The 22,186-nt window shown below is 48.4% G+C and overlaps 1 protein-coding gene across 1 annotated transcript in view; it reads right to left on the minus strand.

Moving 5' to 3' along the window:
* The window catches only part of DGCR8 (DGCR8 microprocessor complex subunit), a 175,190-nt gene that overhangs the window by 135,142 nt on the left and 17,862 nt on the right, over positions 1–22,186 (minus strand). The window contains exons 2-5 of the mRNA XM_073559047.1: positions 21,012–22,007; positions 20,550–20,709; positions 19,748–19,890; positions 7,305–7,566 (exon numbers count right to left, since the gene is read on the minus strand). Of these exons, the coding sequence (XP_073415148.1) occupies positions 7,305–7,566; positions 19,748–19,890; positions 20,550–20,709; positions 21,012–21,743 (1,297 nt within the window). The 5' untranslated portion in view covers positions 21,744–22,007. The remainder of the gene's footprint in view (positions 1–7,304; positions 7,567–19,747; positions 19,891–20,549; positions 20,710–21,011; positions 22,008–22,186) is intronic.

A 22,186-nucleotide genomic window follows, 5' to 3' on the forward strand; every position in this document is an offset into this window, starting at 1 on the left:
ATGACCGGAAGTCCTTCTGCCTTGATCATCTTCAACAGCTTGGGAAGAAGAGGCAGAGGAGGGAACAGGTAGGGAAGTTCGAACTGGGACCAAGGAACGGCCAGGGCGTCGGCGCCCACTGCCAGAGGGTCCCGAGACCTGGACACGAATTGTGGGACTTTCCTGTTGAGGCGAGACGCCATGAGGTCTACATCCGGGGTTCCCCACCGAAGGCAGAGCAGATGAAACACTTCCGGATGTAGGGACCATTCTCCCGCCACGAGACCCTCGCGGCTGAGAAAATCGGCGGCCCAGTTGTCTACGCCGGGAATGTGAACCGCGGAAATTGTCGGAACGGAAATCTCCGCCCAACGAAGAATCTTGGACACCTCCGCCAGGGCTGAGACACTCCGTGTTCCCCCTTGGCGGTTGACATATGCCACAGCTGTGGCGTTGTCTGTCTGAATCCGTACCGGCAGTCCATTGAGGAGCCTTTCCCAGTGGACCAGAGCAAGATGGAACGCTCGAATCTCCAGAACGTTGATCGGCAGCGCTGATTCCCGATCCGACCATCGACCCTGAACAGTGTGGTTGCGGAACACAGCACCCCAACCGAGGAGACTGGCATCTGTGGTTACTATCTGCCAGTGAATGGGAAGGAAGGATCGACCCGATAGAATGAGAGGTGACGACAACCACCAGTTGAGAGACCGCTTGATCTGGTAAGAAAGATGGACAGGGCGATCCAGGGACCGAGGCGACCTGTTCCACTTCGACAGAATGGCCTGCTGGAGAGGCCTGGCGTGAAATTGGGCAAAGGGAACTGCCTCTATCGCCGCCACCATCTTTTCCAGGACCCTCATGGCTGTACGGAGGGATGGGAATCGCGAGGTCTGCAGCGATCGTACTTCCTGCTGCAGAGAGAGAATCTTTTCTTGTGGGAGAAAGACCCTTGACCGACGAGTGTCGAACAGAAGACCTAGAAAGACCAGGCGTTGGGTAGGAACCAGACAGGACTTTTTCCTGTTGACGATCCACCCGAAATTGGAAAGAGTGTCCAGGACGATTGACAAACTTTGGTGAGCCTGTTGGAATGAGGGAGCCTTGATCAGAATATCGTCTAGGTACGGGAAAAGAACGAGGCCTCTGACTCTCAACAAAGCCATCAACGCAGCCATGATCTTCGTGAAGACTCTGGGAGCGGTGGCAAGACCGAAGGGCAGTGCGACAAACTGGTAGTGGTGCTGTCGAATCGCAAAGCGCAGGAACTTCTGATGTCCGGAGAAAATTGGAACATGTAAATAGGCATCTTGGATGTCTATTGAGCACATGAATTCCTGCTCCTCCATGGAGGCGATGACCGAGCGAAGCGACTCCATGCGGAAGTGGCGAAGGAGGACCCTCTTGTTGAGCAGCTTGAGATCCAAGATGGGTCGAACTGCGCCGTCTTTTTTCGGCACTACAAACAGGTTCGAGTAGAACCCCGTGAAGCGCTCCGATTCGGGAACGGGCACAATCACCCCGGAACTGAGGAGAGCGGCGATAGCCGTAGAGAACCCCGGGATCAAGGCTAGATCCTTTGGAGGCCGGGATTCGAAGAAACGATCCCGTGGGAGACAGACAAACTCTATCTTGTATCCTGAGGATACGACCTCCCTGACCCAGGCGTCCTCCACGGCGGCCAGCCAAACGTCCCTGAAGGAAAGAAGTCGACCTCCCAATTGGAAAGGCCCCTCGCGTGCCCGATGATAGTCATGCTGAAGTAGACCGTCCAGATCTAGATCTGGACGGGCTGCCCTGGGAGGAGTGGGGTCGCCAGGAAGGAGTGGGTCTGCAGGAAACTTTCTTTCTCTCCTGGCGAGCCTGCGGTCTCTGTTGGCTGGAGGAGTTGTCCGCCGTATTGAAACTGCGGAAAGTCCGAAAGGGTCGAAACTGACGCCTTAGTGGGGGTCTGCGAGGCTTGGACTGAGGGAGGAGTGAACTCGTGCCTCCGGTGGCGTCCTTAATAACCTGGTCCAATTGGGACCCAAAGAGGCGCACCCCCTGAAAAGGCAGGTTAGTGAGGGACTTTTTAGAAGACAAGTCCGCTTGCCATGCCTTTAGCCAAATTGTACGTCGAATTGCAACAACGTTGCTTGATGCCTGAATTGCCCAGGATGCAGCATCCAAGGAAGCGGAGAGAAGATAGTCCCCAGCATGGGAGATCTGATTGGCGAGATTGGCCAAATGCTCCGGTTGCGCCTTATCTAAGATGCCCTGCCGAAGGTCGTCTGCCCACGTGGCTATGGCCTTTGCTGCCCAGGATGAAGCAAAGATTGGACACACCGCCGCTGAAGCCGCTTCAAAGGCAGACTTCGCCAGGGATTCTATAATCCTGTCATTAGAATCCTTTAGGGACGCCACGCCTGAAAGCGGGAGAACCGTGTTATTGGATAGCCTGGACACGGGCGGATCGACCGAGGGAGAGGCCGACCAGTTGTCCGTGAGCTCCTTAGCAAATGGGTAGAGTATGCCGAGACGTTTTCCTCTTTGAAAGCGTCTGGTCGGATCCTCTCTTTCCATGGTAAAAATTTTCCCAAACTCGGAATGGAAAGGAAAAACCCTGGAGGGAGTTTCTGCCCGTCTGAACGAAACCTCCTGATCTGAGGATTTCGCAGGGGAGTCAGCAATATCGAAGGTATGATGGATCGCAGCAATGAGGTCCTGCACTGTGACCTTCATGCTTGCATCTTGGTCTGAATCCAGCTCTAAAATCCCCTCAGATGACCTGTCCGAAAGCGCTTCCCCTGACTCGGGAGAGGAGGCCCGAGAGGGAGGCTGGTGAGAAGGGCTATGCGGTGAGATGGGACTAGGAGAGGATTCCGGCTGGGAATCTTGCCTGGGTCTTTTGCGACTACCGCTGGCTGATTCAGATGGAACAATTTGGGACCTGCTTGGCCCTGCTGAAGAGTCCAGGGGCAACTTATCAAGAACGGCCACCAGGGACTGAGACACCCTGGTGAGGTGTGCCACTGATTGAGATAGCGAGGAGGCCCAGCCAGGCATGGGGGGCTCACTCTCACCTGGGGCCGCAGATGGCTCCTGGACGGCGTCAGGCTGAATTGGATTGCTACAATCCAGGCAGAGGGGAGTGGACTGGCCTGAGGGAAGTTTGCGATTGCACGAAGAACATGCAAAGTACTTGACTAAAGTGCAGGGGGGGGGGCGGTAGAGCGGGTACGATCAGACTTAGAGTTAGACATAGTGAAAAGCTGAGGTAATGCCGGAAGGTTGGGGGACAGAGGGCGGAGAAGGGTCAGTCTGCAGTGCAGAGCTACTCACGGTCCGGTGTCCCCAGAAGCGATGCTCTGCGACCTGTCAGTGGATGCAGGTCAGAGCGAAATCCGGCCGACAGACCTCCTGAAAAAACCAGCTGGAGAAGATGCTATCCAGTGAGGAGCTGGTGCCCGGCTAACAGGCTGGGAAAATGGCGCCTTCCTGAGTAAAAGCGCGCGTTCAGGAGAGGAGGGAGGGCGGAGCACCACGCAGGGTTAACAATTCACCGCCCTCTAGCCAAAAACAGGCTGGGCAGGTGAAGGACAGGCGGTGGGAGGGCCTGGGAAGAGCGGGAGAGAAGCCCGCTTAGAAGAAAGGGGCGGGGGGCGTGGCCGCGACGCAGCGGTAGGCCCGAACTGAAGCCGGGGCCTAAATTAGTTGCGGCGGCCGCCTGTCAGCAGGGGGTCGGCGCGGAGGTCCGAAAAAGTGGGACGCCGCAGTCGCAAGCCGCTCCCAATGGGAAAAAACCCTGTGCTCCCTGTCCCCAGAAAGGGGGGAGGAAAGGGGGGAGGAAAGGGGGGAGGAAAGGGGGGATGCCCAGCAACAATGAGCTGCCTATAGCCTTGTGGCGACTGCGAGCGACCGCAGCGCCTACAACCGGGGTTCCCCTGTGACCATTGAAGAGGCGACCGTCGGGAATGGGCAGCCAGGTAAATAAATAATAAATAAAAAAAACTAAAAAAAAACTCACCCATCCACGATCCGTTACCTGTCTGAAGAAGTCTTGCGTCTCATCCAACCGACAGGCTCTGGTAGGCGAGTGGGAGGGAGACTGGCGACAAGGACCCCTGGAGTCGCTGGCACGTCTTGGTGTCGGCGTCCGTCTGGCTGGTCCTGCCGCGGAGAACTGCAAGGATACGGGGTGGCAGTACACGCCGTACTTGCAGACTCCATGTGGGAGTACAGATGTGACTTTTCACTCTGTATCCCTCCGTAGAACCTGAAAAGGAACGACGCACGACGAGGTAGATATGGGTCTAATGAAAGACCCGTGTCCACCTCCTACTGACACTAAGCTAAAACTGAGGAATTCTCTGCCGGTCGGTGGGGTGTACACTGCGGAGGAGCTAACCTTTTTTTGTCCATAGTGTCAGCCTCCTAGTGGCAGCAGCATACACCCAAGGTCTCTGTGTCCCCCAATAAGGCGAACGAGAAATTAATATTCAGAATATCCTGGTGAGTAATCCGGTAGCTGTGCTCTGCTTGTGAGCAACGCATGACATCGCTGCCATGCGCTGCTTACAAGTATTAAGCAGCTGCTGGCAATGGAGCAGGACACTGAGGGAGTGGAGGAAGGTAATTGTAATGTTTTTTTTTTTTAAAATCTTTTCTGATGGGGCCTTGTATACCACGAACGGAATGGGGCCAATTATACCAGGATGCCAAAAAGAAATGAATATTCATTGCCCTCCATGGGCATGGAATGCAGTGAATATTCATTTCTCTTTAGCAGCGGGCACAGGAGTTAGCCGCAGCTGCTGGCTCCTGCCTGTGACCTGTTACTCCGCCGAAACCGTTCCCCCACCTCAGCCGGTACATCCGGACTATAAGACGCACCCCCCATTTTCCTCCACACTTTGAGGAAAATAGTGCATCTTTATACTCCGAAAAATACTGTAATTACAGTACCTAAATTTACCATTAACATAAAGTAGACAGTCTCATGAAAAAACAAACAAACAGTCTCAAAATCACTAAGATAGGTTGAAACATTTCTGAGTTCTTGCCCCAAAAAGTGACGTCAGATTTAAAAAATTTGGCTTGTTCACTAAGGGGTTAAAAAATGTGTTTACACTTTCAACTTCCCTGTGCACACACTGAATATATCCATAAGCACCACACGCCCAGCATAAACCAGAAGAATGTCCTTTAGGCATGTGGCCCTGATGTGCAAACTGCCCACTGTGCTTTCCAGTAAAGAGGTATACAGTAAACCACATACATTTTTATCCCAGTAGATGTCAATATAAAAAGTTTGAGGGGGTGCTGGAGTGGATTAAAAAGTGCACAAATAGGGCGATACCATAAAGGGAACAGAGAAATCTCTAGTTGTGCTACCTAGGGATGTTGTGATAAGGAACAACTCCTGTGAAGATATCAAGGTGCTGCTGCTCCGTGGCATGGGGAAATAATGCTCCAGGGTATAGTCCAGAAACAGATGGAGCACAGTTGAACACACTGTGATGCTGGGAAAGAAGATTCTTCAAAAGGAATAAAACGTTTCTTGTTGCTACGCATTTCAGGATCTGACCAAGATTAAGGACAAAAAGACACATAAAAAGACCTTTAGCCTGACTTTTGTCTATGAAACAGGGATCAGCTCAGCTCGGTCCTGAAAGGTGTAGGTAACAAAAAACTTGTTATTCCACGTGAAGATTCTGCATTCTCAGCAGCACATTTCTTTCAACCATGCATCATACGTTTCTGCAGTATCCAAAGTATGTCACGCTACGCTATGAGTAGTATATACGAATGTTATGCATCGGGGAAACGTCCCTAAACTATATACGATACATGCATAAAATCTCATATGAACTAAGCCCTAGATAAACATATGGTCGTAGCTCAAGGTCATTTTCTGGTGCTCTGTGGTAGGATAGGAATCCAATGCACATTAAGTAAGCAACCATGGCATCCAGTTTGAAATTAAGGAAAATAAAAATGCTATTGTGATATCAGCATTGTAGAGGTGCCTCTGCAGTGAGACGCCAAATTGCAGAGTGACACTATCTATTTACTATGAGAAAGAAAAGTTGTACAAACAGCGTTCAGATAAAAATAATGTATTCATCGCTAGTCGCCATGATCCAGTCACAAACCAGCAATTAGAATATTAACATGAGAGGCTGGTCTAGAAATCTGATCTCCAGGATAAGTCTATAAATTAGGCCTTTACACATAGAAAGCTGTTCACAGAGGGCCAGCCAAGCTGGTGTGAGCCATTCCATATGTCGCCCTCCTCAGGGAGCAGAATGCCAGGCTACAAAGTTTAGACATTTCTTTAAGTTTCTCACTTTTATTTTACCACTGTTTTTGCATATTTGTATGACACTTTATTTCCATTTTTTTTATAACCTTTTATTGTAAGCACTGTACCTTTTTTATTAAAGCTTAAAACTAATAAGTTTGAACCTTGTATGCTCTAAAGAATCCATAGCTTTAAGAGTGTATGATTGCCAGACAGTAGTAGGAGTAGTACTTCTGGGACTCATCGCCCGTGTGCTCAGTGAGTGATGGGAGCGTGTATGAGCGGGGTGTGTGGTCTGTGTCGGGATGTGATTTACATTCCAAATTAAAGTATAGAACAGAGGTTGAATACTGGACTGAGTGAGGGGATAGAGTAACCCTTGCAGGCGCAACCCCAAGTCACGTGCTGAGAAGCGGGTACATAAGCATTAATATCAATGTCATTAGCGGAGGTCAACTTTTCAGTCCATCCTCCATCTTGGAACCTGGTCAAGTCATTACTCCTGTGTCCTCCTCCCCAACATCTGCATGCCGTCTTTGACTGCTCTCAGTTACAGACAGAGATGTCGAAGAGGACACTGCAGTAATGCTGTGACCAATGTCTAGGATGGACTGAAATGTTGACATTCACTACTGACATGGATACTAATGGTGATCTCCAAATAACAATTTCTCCTCAATCGTAAACTGGGTGCCGTGGTTCAGTTCTGTATGTGAACAGTGCCCGATTGGTGTAAATGAGGCCTTTTCTAATCCCTACATGCCCTGCTGACTCATAAATGAAACACAAGCATTATTTCATGAAGTAGCTTTAGGTTTCCGTACTTTCGCACAGAAGCATTTGACTGTTTTTGTACATATCCAGGGCATCCTAACTTTTAAGAGCCAGTATCATTATTTATCTCTCTTTATGATACACAATGGTGGTATCAAGTAAACACTGCTCAAAATACCATAATACCATGTATAAGCTACTGTTTACTCAGAGTAGAAAGCGATGCCACAATTAAACTTATTGGGTGCAAATAACTAGCTTTACTTACCAATGGATTCATCTTTGCAAACTTCCACTTTAGCCTTAACTTGACCCAGAGCTCCCTGGGTCACTTCCACTGGTGCTTCTTTATCATCTGATGTCAAGTTACCAGCAGTGGAGTCTGGCTCATCTGCATTGTTCTCCAAGATTTTCTCACTTGGAGATTCTGACGGAAGACCAGAAGCGTCATTGGTCTGTTCCTTCTCTTCATTATCCTTCATTTTCTTGTAATGCAAGCAAGGAATACTACTGATAGGAGGATCATGTTTCTAAAATATCAAATACATTTCAGATAGTTGAAACAGTATATTAGTAAAACAATGCTGATACTATGGGACAAACGGTTTCACAAGATTGCCATCCTACCAAACATCATCTAACCAGTGATATAGTAAGCGACATTGATGGATTTAAAGTTGGCTACTGAAAGTGAACATAACAGCACAGATTTAAATGGCTAAATGAGCGGGATCTCACACCTACATGGATAGTAGCTTAATGACCAGGGTCACAGTTTGACGCTGCGTCTGGGTCCAGCGGGTCGAGCGTCAGCCTAAAGAAACGTGAGCTGCATGTGCGTTCTCAGATGCACATCCAGCTAAAGGGTATTGCACCACACAGACACATCGAGTCCGTGTGCAGCAATACACGCTGCCGGCCAATCAGAGGCCAGCGGTTGACGTCGGCATGCATGTGAATGGGGGGCGCATGGCAGTAACGTCAGCTGCCTGCTTCACAAGAGGACGCCGCATAGCAGGGAGAGAAGGGAAGGTGAGTTTTTTTTTTTTTTTTTTTAATCAGCCATACTACATGAATGACTATGGGCTGTGCATTATACTATAAAGAGGACTTATGGGGGTGGATAACACTATTAGGGAGGACTATGGGCTGTGCATTATACTAAATCAAGGAAATGTGACGTGCATTATACTATATTGAGGACTATGAGGAGTGCATTATACTCCTGCTAAGGGGCCCCATCACTTCTGTGTATGCCCCTGGTGAGTAGAATGGTTTATTTTCTTACATGCATTAAAAAACAGTGGCAGAATGAGGAACATATACCACGATGGTGCCAGGATGAGGGACATACATACCGGGATGGAGGGCACATGTATTAATTTATTTAGAATGGGGGGGGGGGGGGAAATCTGGACCCATTGCCCATTGGGGCCCATCAGACTCTAGTTACCCCACTGCACATGGATCTATATAAACATGACGTATTGGTATATTTTTTCAGAGTCTTCAATTTTTTTTTTTAACCTTTATAGTTATCTTTCTTGATACTTGGGATTTGGAACTAGCCAAAATTGCGTATCAGATTGTGTAGGCAAGGAAGTATCTCTGTTCAGGACTCTTAGATATGGCGCAGAGGCAAGTACCATATTTTTCGGACTATAAAGGCGCACTTTTTTCTCCAAAAATTTGGAGGAAAATGGAGGGTACGTCTTATAGTCCGAATATACCTGCTGTGTATTGGGGGGTGGGGATGTTGCAGCAGCGTACGAGCAGGTCACAGAAGGCAAGAGCCTGATGCTGCAGCTAACCCTTGTGCCCGCTGTTAAAGAGAAATAAATATTCACTGCTCCCCACGCGCATAATCCCTCCCACCTCTATGCACTGAAGCCGACGTTGAGAGTTTGGAGGGAGGGACTATGGGCATGTGGAGCAATGAATAATCATTTCTACTTAATAGCAGGCACACTTAGCCGCAGGCTCCTGCAGCTGCTGGGCGATCACATGTGCCTGCTATTAAAGAGAATGAATATTCACTGCTCCCCCCGCCCAGGACTATGGGCAGCTGTCCTTAGCTTGTAAGCAGCGCATGACGTCACTGCCATGCACTGCTTACAAGCATAAATCAGCTGCTGGCATCAGAACAGGACGCTGTGAGGGAGTGCAGGGAATGTACATAGAATGGTTTGTTTATAGGTTTTTCATGGGGGCCATGCATACCAGGATGGGATGAGGGGGCCACGCATACTTGGATTGGGGACATATATACTAGAATGGAGGATATCTGGGAATATTACCCCTGTAGCAGTGTCAGCAGCAGATCCTCCCCCATAACAATGCATCATGACCACATTTTTTTTATTTTTCGTCATAAAACCTATGTGCGTCTTATCGTCCAAAAAATACGGTAATTACGTGGTGAATTGTCGTATGCTGTGGCTCAAGGTATGAATGGCTAAACCTGGCTTCAAAGAGATCGCTGAAAGGACTTTCATTTCAGGGGTCTCGCTTATTTGGAACCAGGCTAGATAAGATCATTTCAGAAGCTACAAGTGGCAGAAGCAACCCGTTTCAACAGAACAGTGCCATCCGTCCTTTTCGGAGGCTTGCGCCTTACAGGTCTGTCCCTTTCGTCAATTTCCAGGACCGGAATAATCAGGTTGGCAAGTTAGACCCAAGGTCTCCCAGGAGCCTACGAGAGCAGCCTTTCGACAAAACACTTGCCGGTAACCCTTCTGGATCATGTGCTAGGCAACCCAGGTCCAGAGTCAACAGAAAGGCCAATGCTTCACGGGTGCCCCCCCACTCAAGGGTTCTTCCCGAATAGATTGCCACCTCCTCCTTTTTCAGGAGGTGTGGCTTGGGGCAATCAGCGATTTTTGGGTCAGGGAGGTAATTTCTTCGAGTTACAGAATAGAGTTCACCATTCTACCTCAGGATCGTTTTATTTTGTTCTCGCCCTCCCAGAGTCAGTTTTGATCAGGCAATGGCTTCTCTGCTTCAGGCAGGGATGATTTTTAGGTGTTCCCATACTCTAAAATTAGCTTAAGGGGGGGGGGGGGAATTTACGCAAACTCATTAGTCATTGCCAATAAAGACGGCGCAGTGAGGCCTAGTTTAGATTTAAGGCGCTGGGACAAATGGCTTCTGCATCATTATTGCTTCAAAGTGTCGCTCTGGTTAGTGATCGTATTCATGGACGTTGGGTAATTTTTTTTCTTCAGTAGATATTGGGAACGCTTATCTGCATGTTCTAGTTTTTCTAGTCCTTCAGCAATTTCTTCGCTTTACGGTCAATCATGTGACCAGGGTATTCACAAAGATCCTGGCCATGGTTATGGCAATGCTACGGATCATTGGGATAATTGTTTCCCCCACAAAATCTAGACAGCCTGCAGATCATTTTACAGACTCCGGAGCAATTCAGTTGGTTTGTCAACAGGACAAAAAACTATTTTGCTTGCGACACCGCGGCTATGGTTTTTGGAAATGGTGTTTGATACTGTTCAAGCATCAGTATTCGTTCTAGAAAAGATTAACTCTTCAGTCTTCCATCAAAACTTTAAAGCGTCCAGTCAAGCATTCCCTTCAGTATTGGAAGAGAATCCTAGGACACATGGTGGCAACATTTGAGACAATGCCGTTTGCGTAATTTCGTTCAAGGCCTCTACGGAACATACTACTAGCCTATTGGGACAAGTCAATACAGTGTCTGGTTCTGCCTATTCATCTCCCACTTTGCAGTCTTTCACATGGTGGTTAACGTCACGCGTTAACTTAGGGTCCCTTCCTTTTGTCTCAATCAGTGGCAGGTGCTCACTATAGATGCCAGACTGGAGAGCAATCTTCCATCCCTTGACGGTCTAAGGGGTCTGGAGCAGTAAGGAGAAACGTCCCCCAATCAACGTGCTGTATCTCACAGCTGTCAGCCTGGCTCCTTTATCTTGGCAGCAGTTAGTCGGAAGGTTGACGATCAGGGATTCATAGTTACATAGGTTGAAAAAAAGACATAGGTTAAACTTGCTGGACCTTTCTTCAGACAAAGCCATGGCTGTGGCCTATTATCAAACGACAAAGGGGGCATGCAAAGCCCATACACCATGGCAAAGGTTACAGGAATTCTGGAGTGGGCGGAGGATAAGGTTACTCTAATTTCAGCAGTTCATATACCAGGGGTTGACAACTGGGAGGCAGACGTTTTTAAGTTGCCAACAGATACCAAAAGGAAAATGGGCTCTTCACTCGGAGGTGGTGTTCAGGGAGATTTATCAGGGGTGGTCTACACTGGACGTCAATCTATTGGTATTCAGACTAAACCATAAGGTGGCGAACTTTGTGGCAAGGCGCCGTGTATTCCGATGCTATCAGTCTCCTTGGACTCTTCTGTCACAGGGTCCATTCCTCTATACAAATTTATGATGGTTCAATTTAACGCCGTGGCTGTTGAAGTCTTGATTTTGAGGGTGTCATGTCTGTCCAAGTCAGTCATTAGGACTAGGATTAGAGCTCAGAAGCCATGATCGTGGCGAGTCTACATAACACTTGGAAGGCTTGTTTTTGTTGGTGCGAAGCTACTAATATTTCGCCAATGTACTTTTCCCCGTCAGTACTTTTCTCCTTCTTACAGTCCGAGTTGGAGGCAGGGTCAGATGTCTGCCCAAGTTAAGAAATTTCTCCAGGGGGATGTCACAAGTTAGACCACACCATCGGACACCACTAGATCCTTGGGATCTAAATCTTGTTTTGAAGGCTCTTCAGTCTCTGACTTTTCAGCCTATCGGAGAGATCACTACACTTTTTTTTTTTCACGCACTGTGGGGATTTGCCAGTTTCTGAGTTGGGACCAGAGGGTATATGCGAGTTATACATACACTCGGCGAGAGCCCGTCCAGTGGGCGAAGCTTCGCTCCACACAAGAGTATGGAGAGAGGCTGCGTCCACTGGACAGGCTCTGGTGCTGTGCAGGTGTAACTTGTACATACCCTCGGACACCAGCTCAGAAGCTGGTCAAATCCTCGCAACGCACAGTGCGTGCACTGGGGAATTCATATGTCTGCAGTCACACAGAATGACTGCATACTTATCGATTTGGACCGGACAACCCCTTTAATGTGGACCAGGTATAATGAGCAATACAGTGTTTAGAAGTCTAAGGCTGTGTTCACACACAGCGTTTTTTTTAGCGGTTTTTAACGCGGTTTTGTCTATAAAACCGCTAAAAATAAGCTTCACATTAACTTCTATGCATTTTGCACTTTTTGTGCATATTGAAGCGGTTTTTACCGCGAAAAAAACGCATCGCGGTAAAAAAACGCAGCCTGCTCATTAATTTTGCGGATTTTTCAGCGTTTCTGGCTTGTTCAAACTGCGACAAAAACGCAAAGACAAAAAAGGTGCGGTTTCTGGGAAGGGAGTCAGGTTTTTGAGCAGAAATTTTCTGCAACGTGTGCACTTAGCCTAAAAGGCCTACCACACATGAACCACAGACTTGCGATAACTGAATTTTTAGCTGTGTATATGTCTATTTTATTATTGTAAGTATAATATTTTAAATGAATAAAAACTTATTTTTATTGCATAGGATTTTATTTGCTCTTATTGTATAGGAATTGCTGGTAGTTAGGGTAGAGCCATGTCCAACGATTAGCTACTCGGCTAGGTTATATTCAATTTAGTAATGAATAAATCCGATCTCAATGACTGACAACTATTTCACCAAATGTTGCCAGTCACATACAAATACTGCCTATAAACACCTACATGAGCAGAGATATAAGTGAGTTAGGGTCTGTGCACACGGTGCGGATTCTACTGCGTATCCGCAGCGAATTTACCGCTGCGGATCCGCAGCAGAACTGCAGGTGATGTACAGTACCATTATAGCCTAAGTGTAAAAAAAAAATGCTCTGCACATGTTGCGGTTTTTTCCGCGCGTATTTTGTGCGGAAAAAAAATGAAGCAGCATGTCACTTTTGTGCGGTTTTGCTACAGTTTTCCACCTGCTCCATTCTACAAATCCGCAGGTGGAAAACCGCAGTGAAACCGCACAAAAAATGCACTAAATCCGCAGGAAAAATGCAGGTCATTTGACCTGCGGATTTAGTAAAATCCGTGCCGAAAAATCCGTGGGAGGCTCCGCACCGTGTGCACATAGCCTAAGAAAGATGGATTTTTGGTTCTTACCGTAAAATCTCTTTCTTGGAGCCTTCATTGGGGGGACACAGAATACCATGGGTGTATGCTGCTGCTGCTAGGAGGCTGACACTATGCAAAACAAGAAAATTAGCTCCTCCCCGGCAGTATACACCCACCGACAGGCACCAAGCACCTCAGTTGGTGAAAAAGCAGTAGGAGAAGCAACGAGAAAAACTCGAACCATATGTACCAACCCAACAAGGGACTCTAAGACCCAACACGGTACAACGTAAACAGGGAGGGTGCTGTGTCCCCCAATGAAGGCTCCAAGAAAGAGATTTTACGGTAAGAACCAAAAATCCATCTTTCTTTATCGCCTTATTGGGGGACACAGAATACCATGGGACGTCCCAAAGCAGTCCCAAGGGTGGGAACAGCAAAAAGGAACGAAAGAAACTGAAAGGCTCAGGTTGGCCGGTGAGCTACCGCCGCCTGCAGAACCTTCCTACCAACCACAGCATCAGACGAAGCCTGGGTATGAACCCTGTAGAACCTCGTGAAGGTGTGAAAAAGATGACCAGGTTGCAGCCTTGCAAATTTGCATGGCCGAGGCCTGGTGACGAGCAGCCCACGAAGCCGCCACAGCCCGGGTGGAATGAGCTCTTACTCCCGGAGGGGGCCGCTTATCCTGAAGACGATACGCTTCCAGAATGGTAGAACGAATCCAGCGAGCGATCGTGGATTTGGAAGCCGGAAGGCCCTTCTGGCGACCTTCCGAGATGATCAGCAAGGAATCGGACAGACGAAAGGAAGAGGTCCTGGCAGGATAGACACGCAGGGCTCTAACTACGTCCAGTTTGTGGAGAGACTTCTCAAGAGGATGAGATGGAGCCGGACAAAAAGAAGGGAGGACGATATCCTCATTGATATGGAAAGCGGAAACCACCTTTGGAAGAAAAGAAGGAACGGGCCTGAGGACGGCTTTGTCCTGATGGAGAATGAGGTAAGGGGAACGACATGACAAGGCCGCCAATTCAGAAACTCTTCTGATGGATGAAATGGCGATCAAAGAGGTGACCTTCCAAGAGAGAAGGAACAAAGGAATGTCCTGGAGAGGCTCGAACGGCGCCTTCTGGAGCGCGCTAAGGACGAGGTTGAGATCCCACGGGTCTATTGGCGAATGATGAGGAGGAGCCACGTGGGAAACCCCTTGTAGAAAGGTTTTGACCTGTGGTAGAGAAGCTAGCTCTCTTTGGAAGAGGATAGAGAGAGCGGAAACCTGGCCCTTGAGCGTACTGAGGGACAGACCCGCGTCTAACCCAGACTGAAGAAACCCCAAGATAGACGGGATAGAGAAAGACATTGGGAAGACTCTTATCGCACCAACGGAAAAAAGCCTTCCAGTACCTATAGTAAATGCGGGAAGAGGCTGGTTTCCTGGCTCTGATCATAGTTTGAATAACCTGACTGGACAGACCTGATTCCTTCAGAATTGCGGTCGCAACGGCCATGCCGTCAAACTCAGAGACTGAGAATTCTCGTGGTAAAGGGGGCCTTGCGAGAGAAGGTCTGGACGGTCCGGAAGCCTCCAGGGAACGTCCGCGAGCATGTTGACCAGTTCCGCGTACCAATGCCGTCTTGGCCAATCTGGAACGACTAGAATCACTGGTACGCCTTACGATTTTATCTTTTTGACCACCCGAGGGATCAATGCCAGAGGCGGGAACAGATACGGAAGTTGAAACTGGGACCAAGGAGTCACCAGTGCGTCGCACGCGACGGCTAGAGGGTCCCTGGACCTGGCTACGAACTCCGGCACCTTGTGGTTCATCCGAGATGCCATGAGATCGACATCCGGGGTGCCCCAACGGTCGCATATCTGAGAGAAAACCGCGGGGTGCAGGGACCATTCGCCGGACGCTAGGCCCTGGCGACTTAGAAAAACGGCTGCCCAATTTTCCACCCCTGGAAAATGGACGGCGGAGATTGTCGGAACGTAACGTTCTGCCCAGCGTAATATCTTGGCCACTTCTGACATTACTTGTTTGCTGCGCGTGCCCCCCTGATGGTTTATGTACGCCATGGCCGTGGCGCTGTCCGACTGAATACGGACCGGCTTGCCGGAGAGGAGGGGCTGCCAATGAAGAAGGGCCAGGAAAATTGCCCTGATCTCCAAAAGATTGATTGGGAGGAGAGACTCCTGTGGCTTCCAGCGGCCTTGGGCCGCTTTCTGATGGAACACGGCTCCCCATCCTAGAAGGCTCGCATCGGTGGTGATGACTTGCCACTGAGGCGGAAGGAAGGACCTCCCTTGGAGAACTGACGCTGGCCGTAGCCACCAAGTGAGAGACTGCCTCACTCTGAGAGGAAGCCGAATAGGACGGTCCAAGGACATCGTGGTCTTGTCCCAGGCTGAAAGCAGAGACAGCTGGTGGGGGCGAAGATGAAACTGCGCAAAGGGCACTGCTTCCATGGAGGCCACCATCTTCCCCAGGACCTTTATGCAGAACCGAATGGGAATGGGAGCAGGCCTCTTGAGAGTTCTGATGCCCTTGGACAGAGTTGTAAATTTTTCCTTTGGAAGAAAAACACGGGCTAGCTCCGTGTCGAATTCCATACCCAGAAAGGTCAGACGCTGGGTGGGGATCAGAATGGACTTCTCCTTGTTGACCAGCCAACCTAGGCGGCTGAGAGTGTCTAGGGTTATCTGAAGGCTCCGGAGACAGTCCTGGCGAGACGAACCCTTGATCAAAAGATAGTCCAGATAAGGGATGATGAGGATCCCTCTGGAGCGAAGGATGGCCATGACGGTCGCCATCACCTTCGTGAAAACCCGGGGCGCTGAAGCCAGGCCGAAAGGAAGAGCTGTGAACTGAAAGTGGTCTCCCTGAAACGCAAATCGAAGATACTTCTGATGTTGCACACAAATTGGAATGTGCAGATAGGCATCCCGAATGTCCACCGAGCAGAGAAATTCCCCGGGCTCCATGGAAGCAATCACCGACCGAAGAGACTCCATCCTGAAATGAAGAATCTTCACGTGGCGATTGAGCAATTTGAGGTCCAGAATAGGACGAAGAGAGAGGTCTTTCTTCAGGACTACAAAGAGATTGGAGTAGAACCCGGAAAACCGTTCGTCTGAGGGAACGGGAACAATGACTCCGGCGGAAAGAAGGGAGGAAATGGCCTGCAGAAAACCCGGAATCTGGGCCCGCTGTCGCGGAGGCCCGAGACCGGAAAAACCGTCTGTTCGGGAGTGAAGCAAATTCGATTTTGTATCCGGATGCGACGAGTTCTCAGACCCAAGCGTCGTCGACAACGGACAGCCAAGCATCCGCGAAAAAGGAAAGTCTGCCTCCCACCCTGGAAGAAATTCCAGGTGGGGGTGACCAGTCACTTAGACGAAAATCTGCCGGAATTGGCTCCTGCAGATCTGGAATATTGTCCTCTAGATCACCAGCGAGGAGTGGGTTTGTAGGAAGGTTTCCTCTGATCCCGCTCCCTGGTGGCAAGCGGCCGATCCTGTTGAGTGGCTCTCTCCGTGGCAGAGAAGGGACGAAAGGGCCTGAATGGTCGAAACCCCCTTCTGTGGAAAGGACGTTTTGTCGAGACTGGGGAAGCGAAGTACTTCTACCTCCAGTGGCATCGGAAATTATCTGATCCAGCTTGGCCCGAAAGAGCCAAGAACCATGGAAGGGCAGACTGGTGAGCGACTTTTTAGAAGTGGTATGCGCATTCCAAGACTTTCACCAAAGACCTCGGCGTACAGCCACTATATTGCTGTTAGCCCTTGCTACGCCACCAGCCAAAAGGTATTTACCCGCATGCTTAATTTGGTCTGCCAGAACTTCCAACTCGTCCTGAGGGGCAGCCGACAGAATGCCCCTGCGAAGAATTTCTGCCCAAGTTGAAATGACATTTGCCACCCAGGCAGAAGCAAAAAAATAGGGCAGAAAGAGGCACTAGATGCTTCAAAGAGGATAGACGAGGAACTGGTGGGCCGACTTCGGGAGCTTTCGTCCATTTTGTAAGAAGGTCCGCATCGAATGGATACAGGACGTCTAAGTACCTGCAGCCTGAGAAGTGCTTCTCAGGGGGCTCCCAGTGTTTGGATAAAATGGTCTCGAATTCCTTGTGATTAGGAAAGTTTCGGGAGGAAGGTTTTGCTCGTTTAAAGGGGACGGCGCCGTCCTGAAGAGGAGCTTTATCTTCCTTTATTTCGAGCGATTTGAAAATGGCCGATAAGAGACTATCGACCATGTTCTGAGACTTAAACATGTTATCTGCGTCTGAGTCAGATCCCGTCGTTTTCTGACGAGGGATACGAGAAAAGCAGCCTGGGTAGAGCGGACGGACCTTGCGAGCTGGAAGACGAGCTAGAAATAACGCGCTTCCTAGCAATCCTATCCGGCCTGTCCCTGTGGAGGTCGCGGTCAGGTGCAGACGACTCACCGTGAGAGGCGGTCGGAGCACAGGTGGCTGCATAAGACGTTCCAAGACCTGGACCAGGGACTGAGAGACATTGCAGCAGCCCACTCTGGAGGAGGAGGGGTGCGCTCATCCCGGGACTCGGGGTGCTCCGGTGGGGCAGACATCACGGAAGGACTGCCAGACGGGCAGAAGGGAGACAACTGCCCTGACGCCCGCTTCTCTTTGCAGTGCGCGCAGGCGAAGTGGATAGCGATGGATCTAGGGTAAGGAGCCCCTGCAGAGTAGGACATATGCAAGGACTGCAGAATTACTGCAGCCAGTATCTGAATAGGGAGTACTGCCGCGGGGGCTGAAATTAGGGGTTCAGAAAAAAATAAGAGCCTACCGTCGCCAGCACCGTTATCTGATGTGGAGCAGAACAGCAGAAGAGTCCCCCAAGCTGAGATCCCTGGCATGTGTCACACGAGGAATCAGGGAGGTGCAGGACCTTAGAGATGGGCGGTGCTGGGCGGCAGCGCTGCGCGAGTGGCTGAGACCTGGGGGGGGGGGGGGCGGGTCATAAGGAGACAGAACGCAGTCCCGTGACTGACTGAGGAATGGCGCCAACAAAGCGCGCGTTCTGCAGCGGGCACGCACCGGAGCAGACCGAAAGTGAAAGTAAAAAATCAGCGCCGCGCCGTTTTCTGCCCCCGCAGCCCTGATCCTGGCGCGATGAGCCCGTGACGCCACGGTAGATGAGGGAGGTAAGGGAGAGAGGCCCCGCTGCTTCAGGGAAGGGTACCCGGCGTGAGAGCTGGGAGGCGCGCGGCTGCAGAGAGGCGCGCGGCTGCATAGAATGGGCGGGAAATTCAAAGCAGACTCTGCTACCAGACTGTATGGTAGCGCTTACCTGACGTCCACATGCCTGAAGAGGATGACCACAGGGGCCCGCGATGAGTGGGTGCCGCTGGGAATGAATGTCCTCTGCCCCGCACTCTATCTGGATAGTGCAGAAGATGGCGCCAAACCCTTCTGCCTGCAAGGGATAGTCACCGCCGGTGACCGCCGTCTTCCTCTCAGCCCTTTCCCGGGAGAGGGGTGAGGAGGGGAATTGGCTAGGACCCGCCACCTGAAGCCAGCCCGTAGCACCCGAGGGTGATAGGGAAAGGGTCCTGCCTGCGGTCCTGAGAGTTGCGATGTGGGTAACACCACATTGCTCGCTCAGCCGCATGATATGGGAAAGCAGGGTGAACATTTACCCCCTGTTTCCCGGTGTAGAATCTGGAAAATAAATGGGAAAAGATTAATACACACACACAAAACCTAAAAGAAAATGGTTAGATGCGGATCTGGGGAGATCCCGGTCCGCCTCCTACAGACACTAAGCACAAACTGAGGTGCTTGGTGCCTGTCGGTGGGTGTATACTGCCGGGGAGGAGCTAATTTTCTTGTTTTGCATAGTGTCAGCCTCCTAGCAGCAGCAGCATACACCCATGGTATACTGTGTCCCCCAATAAGGCGATAAAGAAAGGAGTTTTACTAAATCTTTATCCAAAAAAAATCAAATCTGTTCAGCTTCTCCTCTATAAACTATAGAGGTTCATCAAGACAGATTCCTTTGGAAATCTATGGTTTGATTTCAAAAGGTAGTGAAATTATGCTGTATCAGAGACCTGATATCCCAAGTCACCAACATGATCGATATCTGCAGCCATCGCACTTTTAGTATAAGGCACTTTTGGTCTGCTGAAAACTTGTGATCTGCCAGGGTGGTAGTCAATCATTTTCTTAAACCTCTTTGTTAATGCTTTCCCCCTTCTCTCTTTTTTTCCTACATTTAATATTACCATGTTGATTATTGAGGTTGAAGGGCTTGCATGCAATTGTCTAATTTTCCAAATCCCTTGCCTCTTTTCCGCCAAACCAAGTCAGACAACTCTCCTCTCCCCGCCTCTCTTCCTTCATTATTTTGTTATATTATTAGAAAGTAACACAGAATTACAAAAATAAAATCTACATTTTGGAAGCAAAACCCAAAAAACAAAAAAAAAAATTAAATAATCACAAAACTGTGGGTAGAAAAAAAAAAATAGAACAATGAACAAATTATGATACCACATAAACAAAGAAACACAGATAACCAATTATTTTTTCTGGTCTACATACTCTTATGCTTCCAGTTCCCAAAAAGTAAGGTCTGGACCAGGTGACTACTCTTGTTTCTCTGTGCAAATAGACAGGAATGCCGGAGTTATGGAATGTCATTATCCATCCGTCAGGTAAGGGCTCAGTAGGAGGGCGTCCACGACCTTTATAACGGAGATTAAAAGAAATCATTTTTACAGTTTTACCTTTCTTGCATAGAACATAATTGCATCGTTTTTACAGTAAACTACTCTTTTCCCACATTAAAATCAAACTGCAGAATTTGTTGTACCAATTTCCTGGAACACAATACAGATTTGATTCTCAAAGCTAAATAAATCATCTGCATCGATCTTACTCTTGAAGTCCGACCGCCAACAAACTGGTGCCACAGAGGCAGCAGTAAGGATTAAGTTTCATTTTGCAATATACACGTCCTCGGTCTACCTCTCATGCACTGTGCTAGGGAGAAGAAAAGCTTGGATGTCATCAACAAAGTGCTCTATGTGCAGAAACGCATATATTGGCTAGGACAGACTTGAGTCCAATGGACCAAACTAACATCATGGATCAATATTGTACTGTTAGTAGGTCTAAGCACTCAAACTATTGGACTGACTGACCCATTATGGTTGTGTATAATCAGTCTTACTATGCACAAGAAAGCATTTACTGAATAACAAGCCAAAATAATTCTTCAGTCACTGCATCAACTGATCGCTACCCTTTGTGGCACCAGGAAGGAACAGCTTTAAAAAAGCAAACAATAACCTACGAGTGGTTGGCACTGGTGCACAGTACACAAAGAAATAGCTTTCCTTACTTTTCAAAACAGTTTTTATTTTGGTTATCATTGGCTGAACACTGGTCTCGCCATCTGAATGGTGGTCACTTTCTTCTTCATACTTTTCTTCTAGCCTTCTTTTCTTTGAGGTATGTAGGCCCTCCTCCAGCAGTGCATCCACATCGTTATCAAAATCATCCTGCAAAACAAACTATCAGGTACGTCCCCTCTTCCGAAGGTGGGAGAGGCAAATAAAATCCCCTTTTACACTGAACACAGACATGTACCTCCAATCTGCAGCTAGAGAGGATGGCAAAGAATGTCTACAAAACACTAACGACACAACACTCATATGTAGTCAGCGATACGTGGTAAACAGATCAGACCAAGGCATGGTTAGAAAGCGTGTGACAAAGCAGTGCTTATTATAAAAGACAAAGAAAAAATGAAATGCTTAGAATTAGTAGGTTATGGGTGTAGTGTTAGCACTTGCAGACATACCTCATAATTGTATATCAGAGCTTCGTCACCAATCTTATCTCTCTGAAGCATGGACTCCGTTAGAAACTCTGCATACTCTGCTCCGTCCTCATCTACATCCATCACATTCTCAGAAAAATCCTCCAAGTCATCGAGAACGGCGTATTCCACTTTCTTTTCCTGATCAAGTTCGGCTTCCTCATTTCTTTTATTTGCAATTTCATGATTATTGACAATTTTATCATTGCTACTACCAGCAAAAGGACAAACATGCAACTCTCCATTGACAGTGTTATTGCTATCTACAGCTGTCTGATCGGCTGCCTCTGCTCCAGTGTACAGAACCTTTCTATCCTTGCTCTTACAACTCTCTGTAAAACTTACACTGATTTTAACATCTTTAAGCAATTTAAGATCAGGAGTAAATTTCCTAACTGCTGGTGCGTGGCGAGCTGTTCTGGGACTTTGGTCACTTTGGAACTGATCTATCACTGTCGGATGACTCTTGTAAGAAGACGACCCTTTTGTGAGTAGTTGTGCTCCGTGGTTTAGCTGCATGTCCCCAGCTGGGGTTTTTGACTGTCCATCACCACCAGAGCCAACGTCCATTACCTCTGCGTCACTGGACGTTTGCAGGGGAGGTGGTGGAGGCTCTTCATTTGGCGGCAGTGGTGGGGGACAAGCAGGTATGAATTCCATTTCTTTGCTTCCAGGTTCATCAGGGAGAGGGGCTACATATTCACACTGATCCATATTCAATACTAAATCAGTACAACTAAAAACTACACAAATCAGTAAATTGCTATCCTTAGTCCTTATAGGAGAATGTCCAAAACAGTGGATATAGCATATCTCAATTGGCCACACAGAAGATTCAGTTAAGCTGACTACATTGTTCTTTTCATTAATGTAGACAGCCTTCAGAAATACTGTCTCTATTACTGGAAATCACAATGTATTCAGCTTAAGAAGAGTTATCACTGAGAAGACATGGCGGGACTTGAAGCTGTGTTTTACCTGTAAAACAAGATGGAGAAAAAAAAAAAAAATTTGTGAGAAACATCAAATGTAAAAAGAAAAAAAAAAAAAAAGGCTGCGTATATCTGGTTCCCGTTACAGAGTAAATCAGATCAATGTATCAATGTATGTGGTACAAATAAAACACCCCACAAAAGAAAAAAAACAACAAAGAATTG

Source organism: Dendrobates tinctorius, unplaced genomic scaffold, assembly GCF_039654945.1.
Source record: "Dendrobates tinctorius isolate UK_male_01 unplaced genomic scaffold, ASM3965494v1 ptg000265l, whole genome shotgun sequence".
Classification (NCBI taxonomy): domain Eukaryota; kingdom Metazoa; phylum Chordata; class Amphibia; order Anura; family Dendrobatidae; genus Dendrobates; species Dendrobates tinctorius.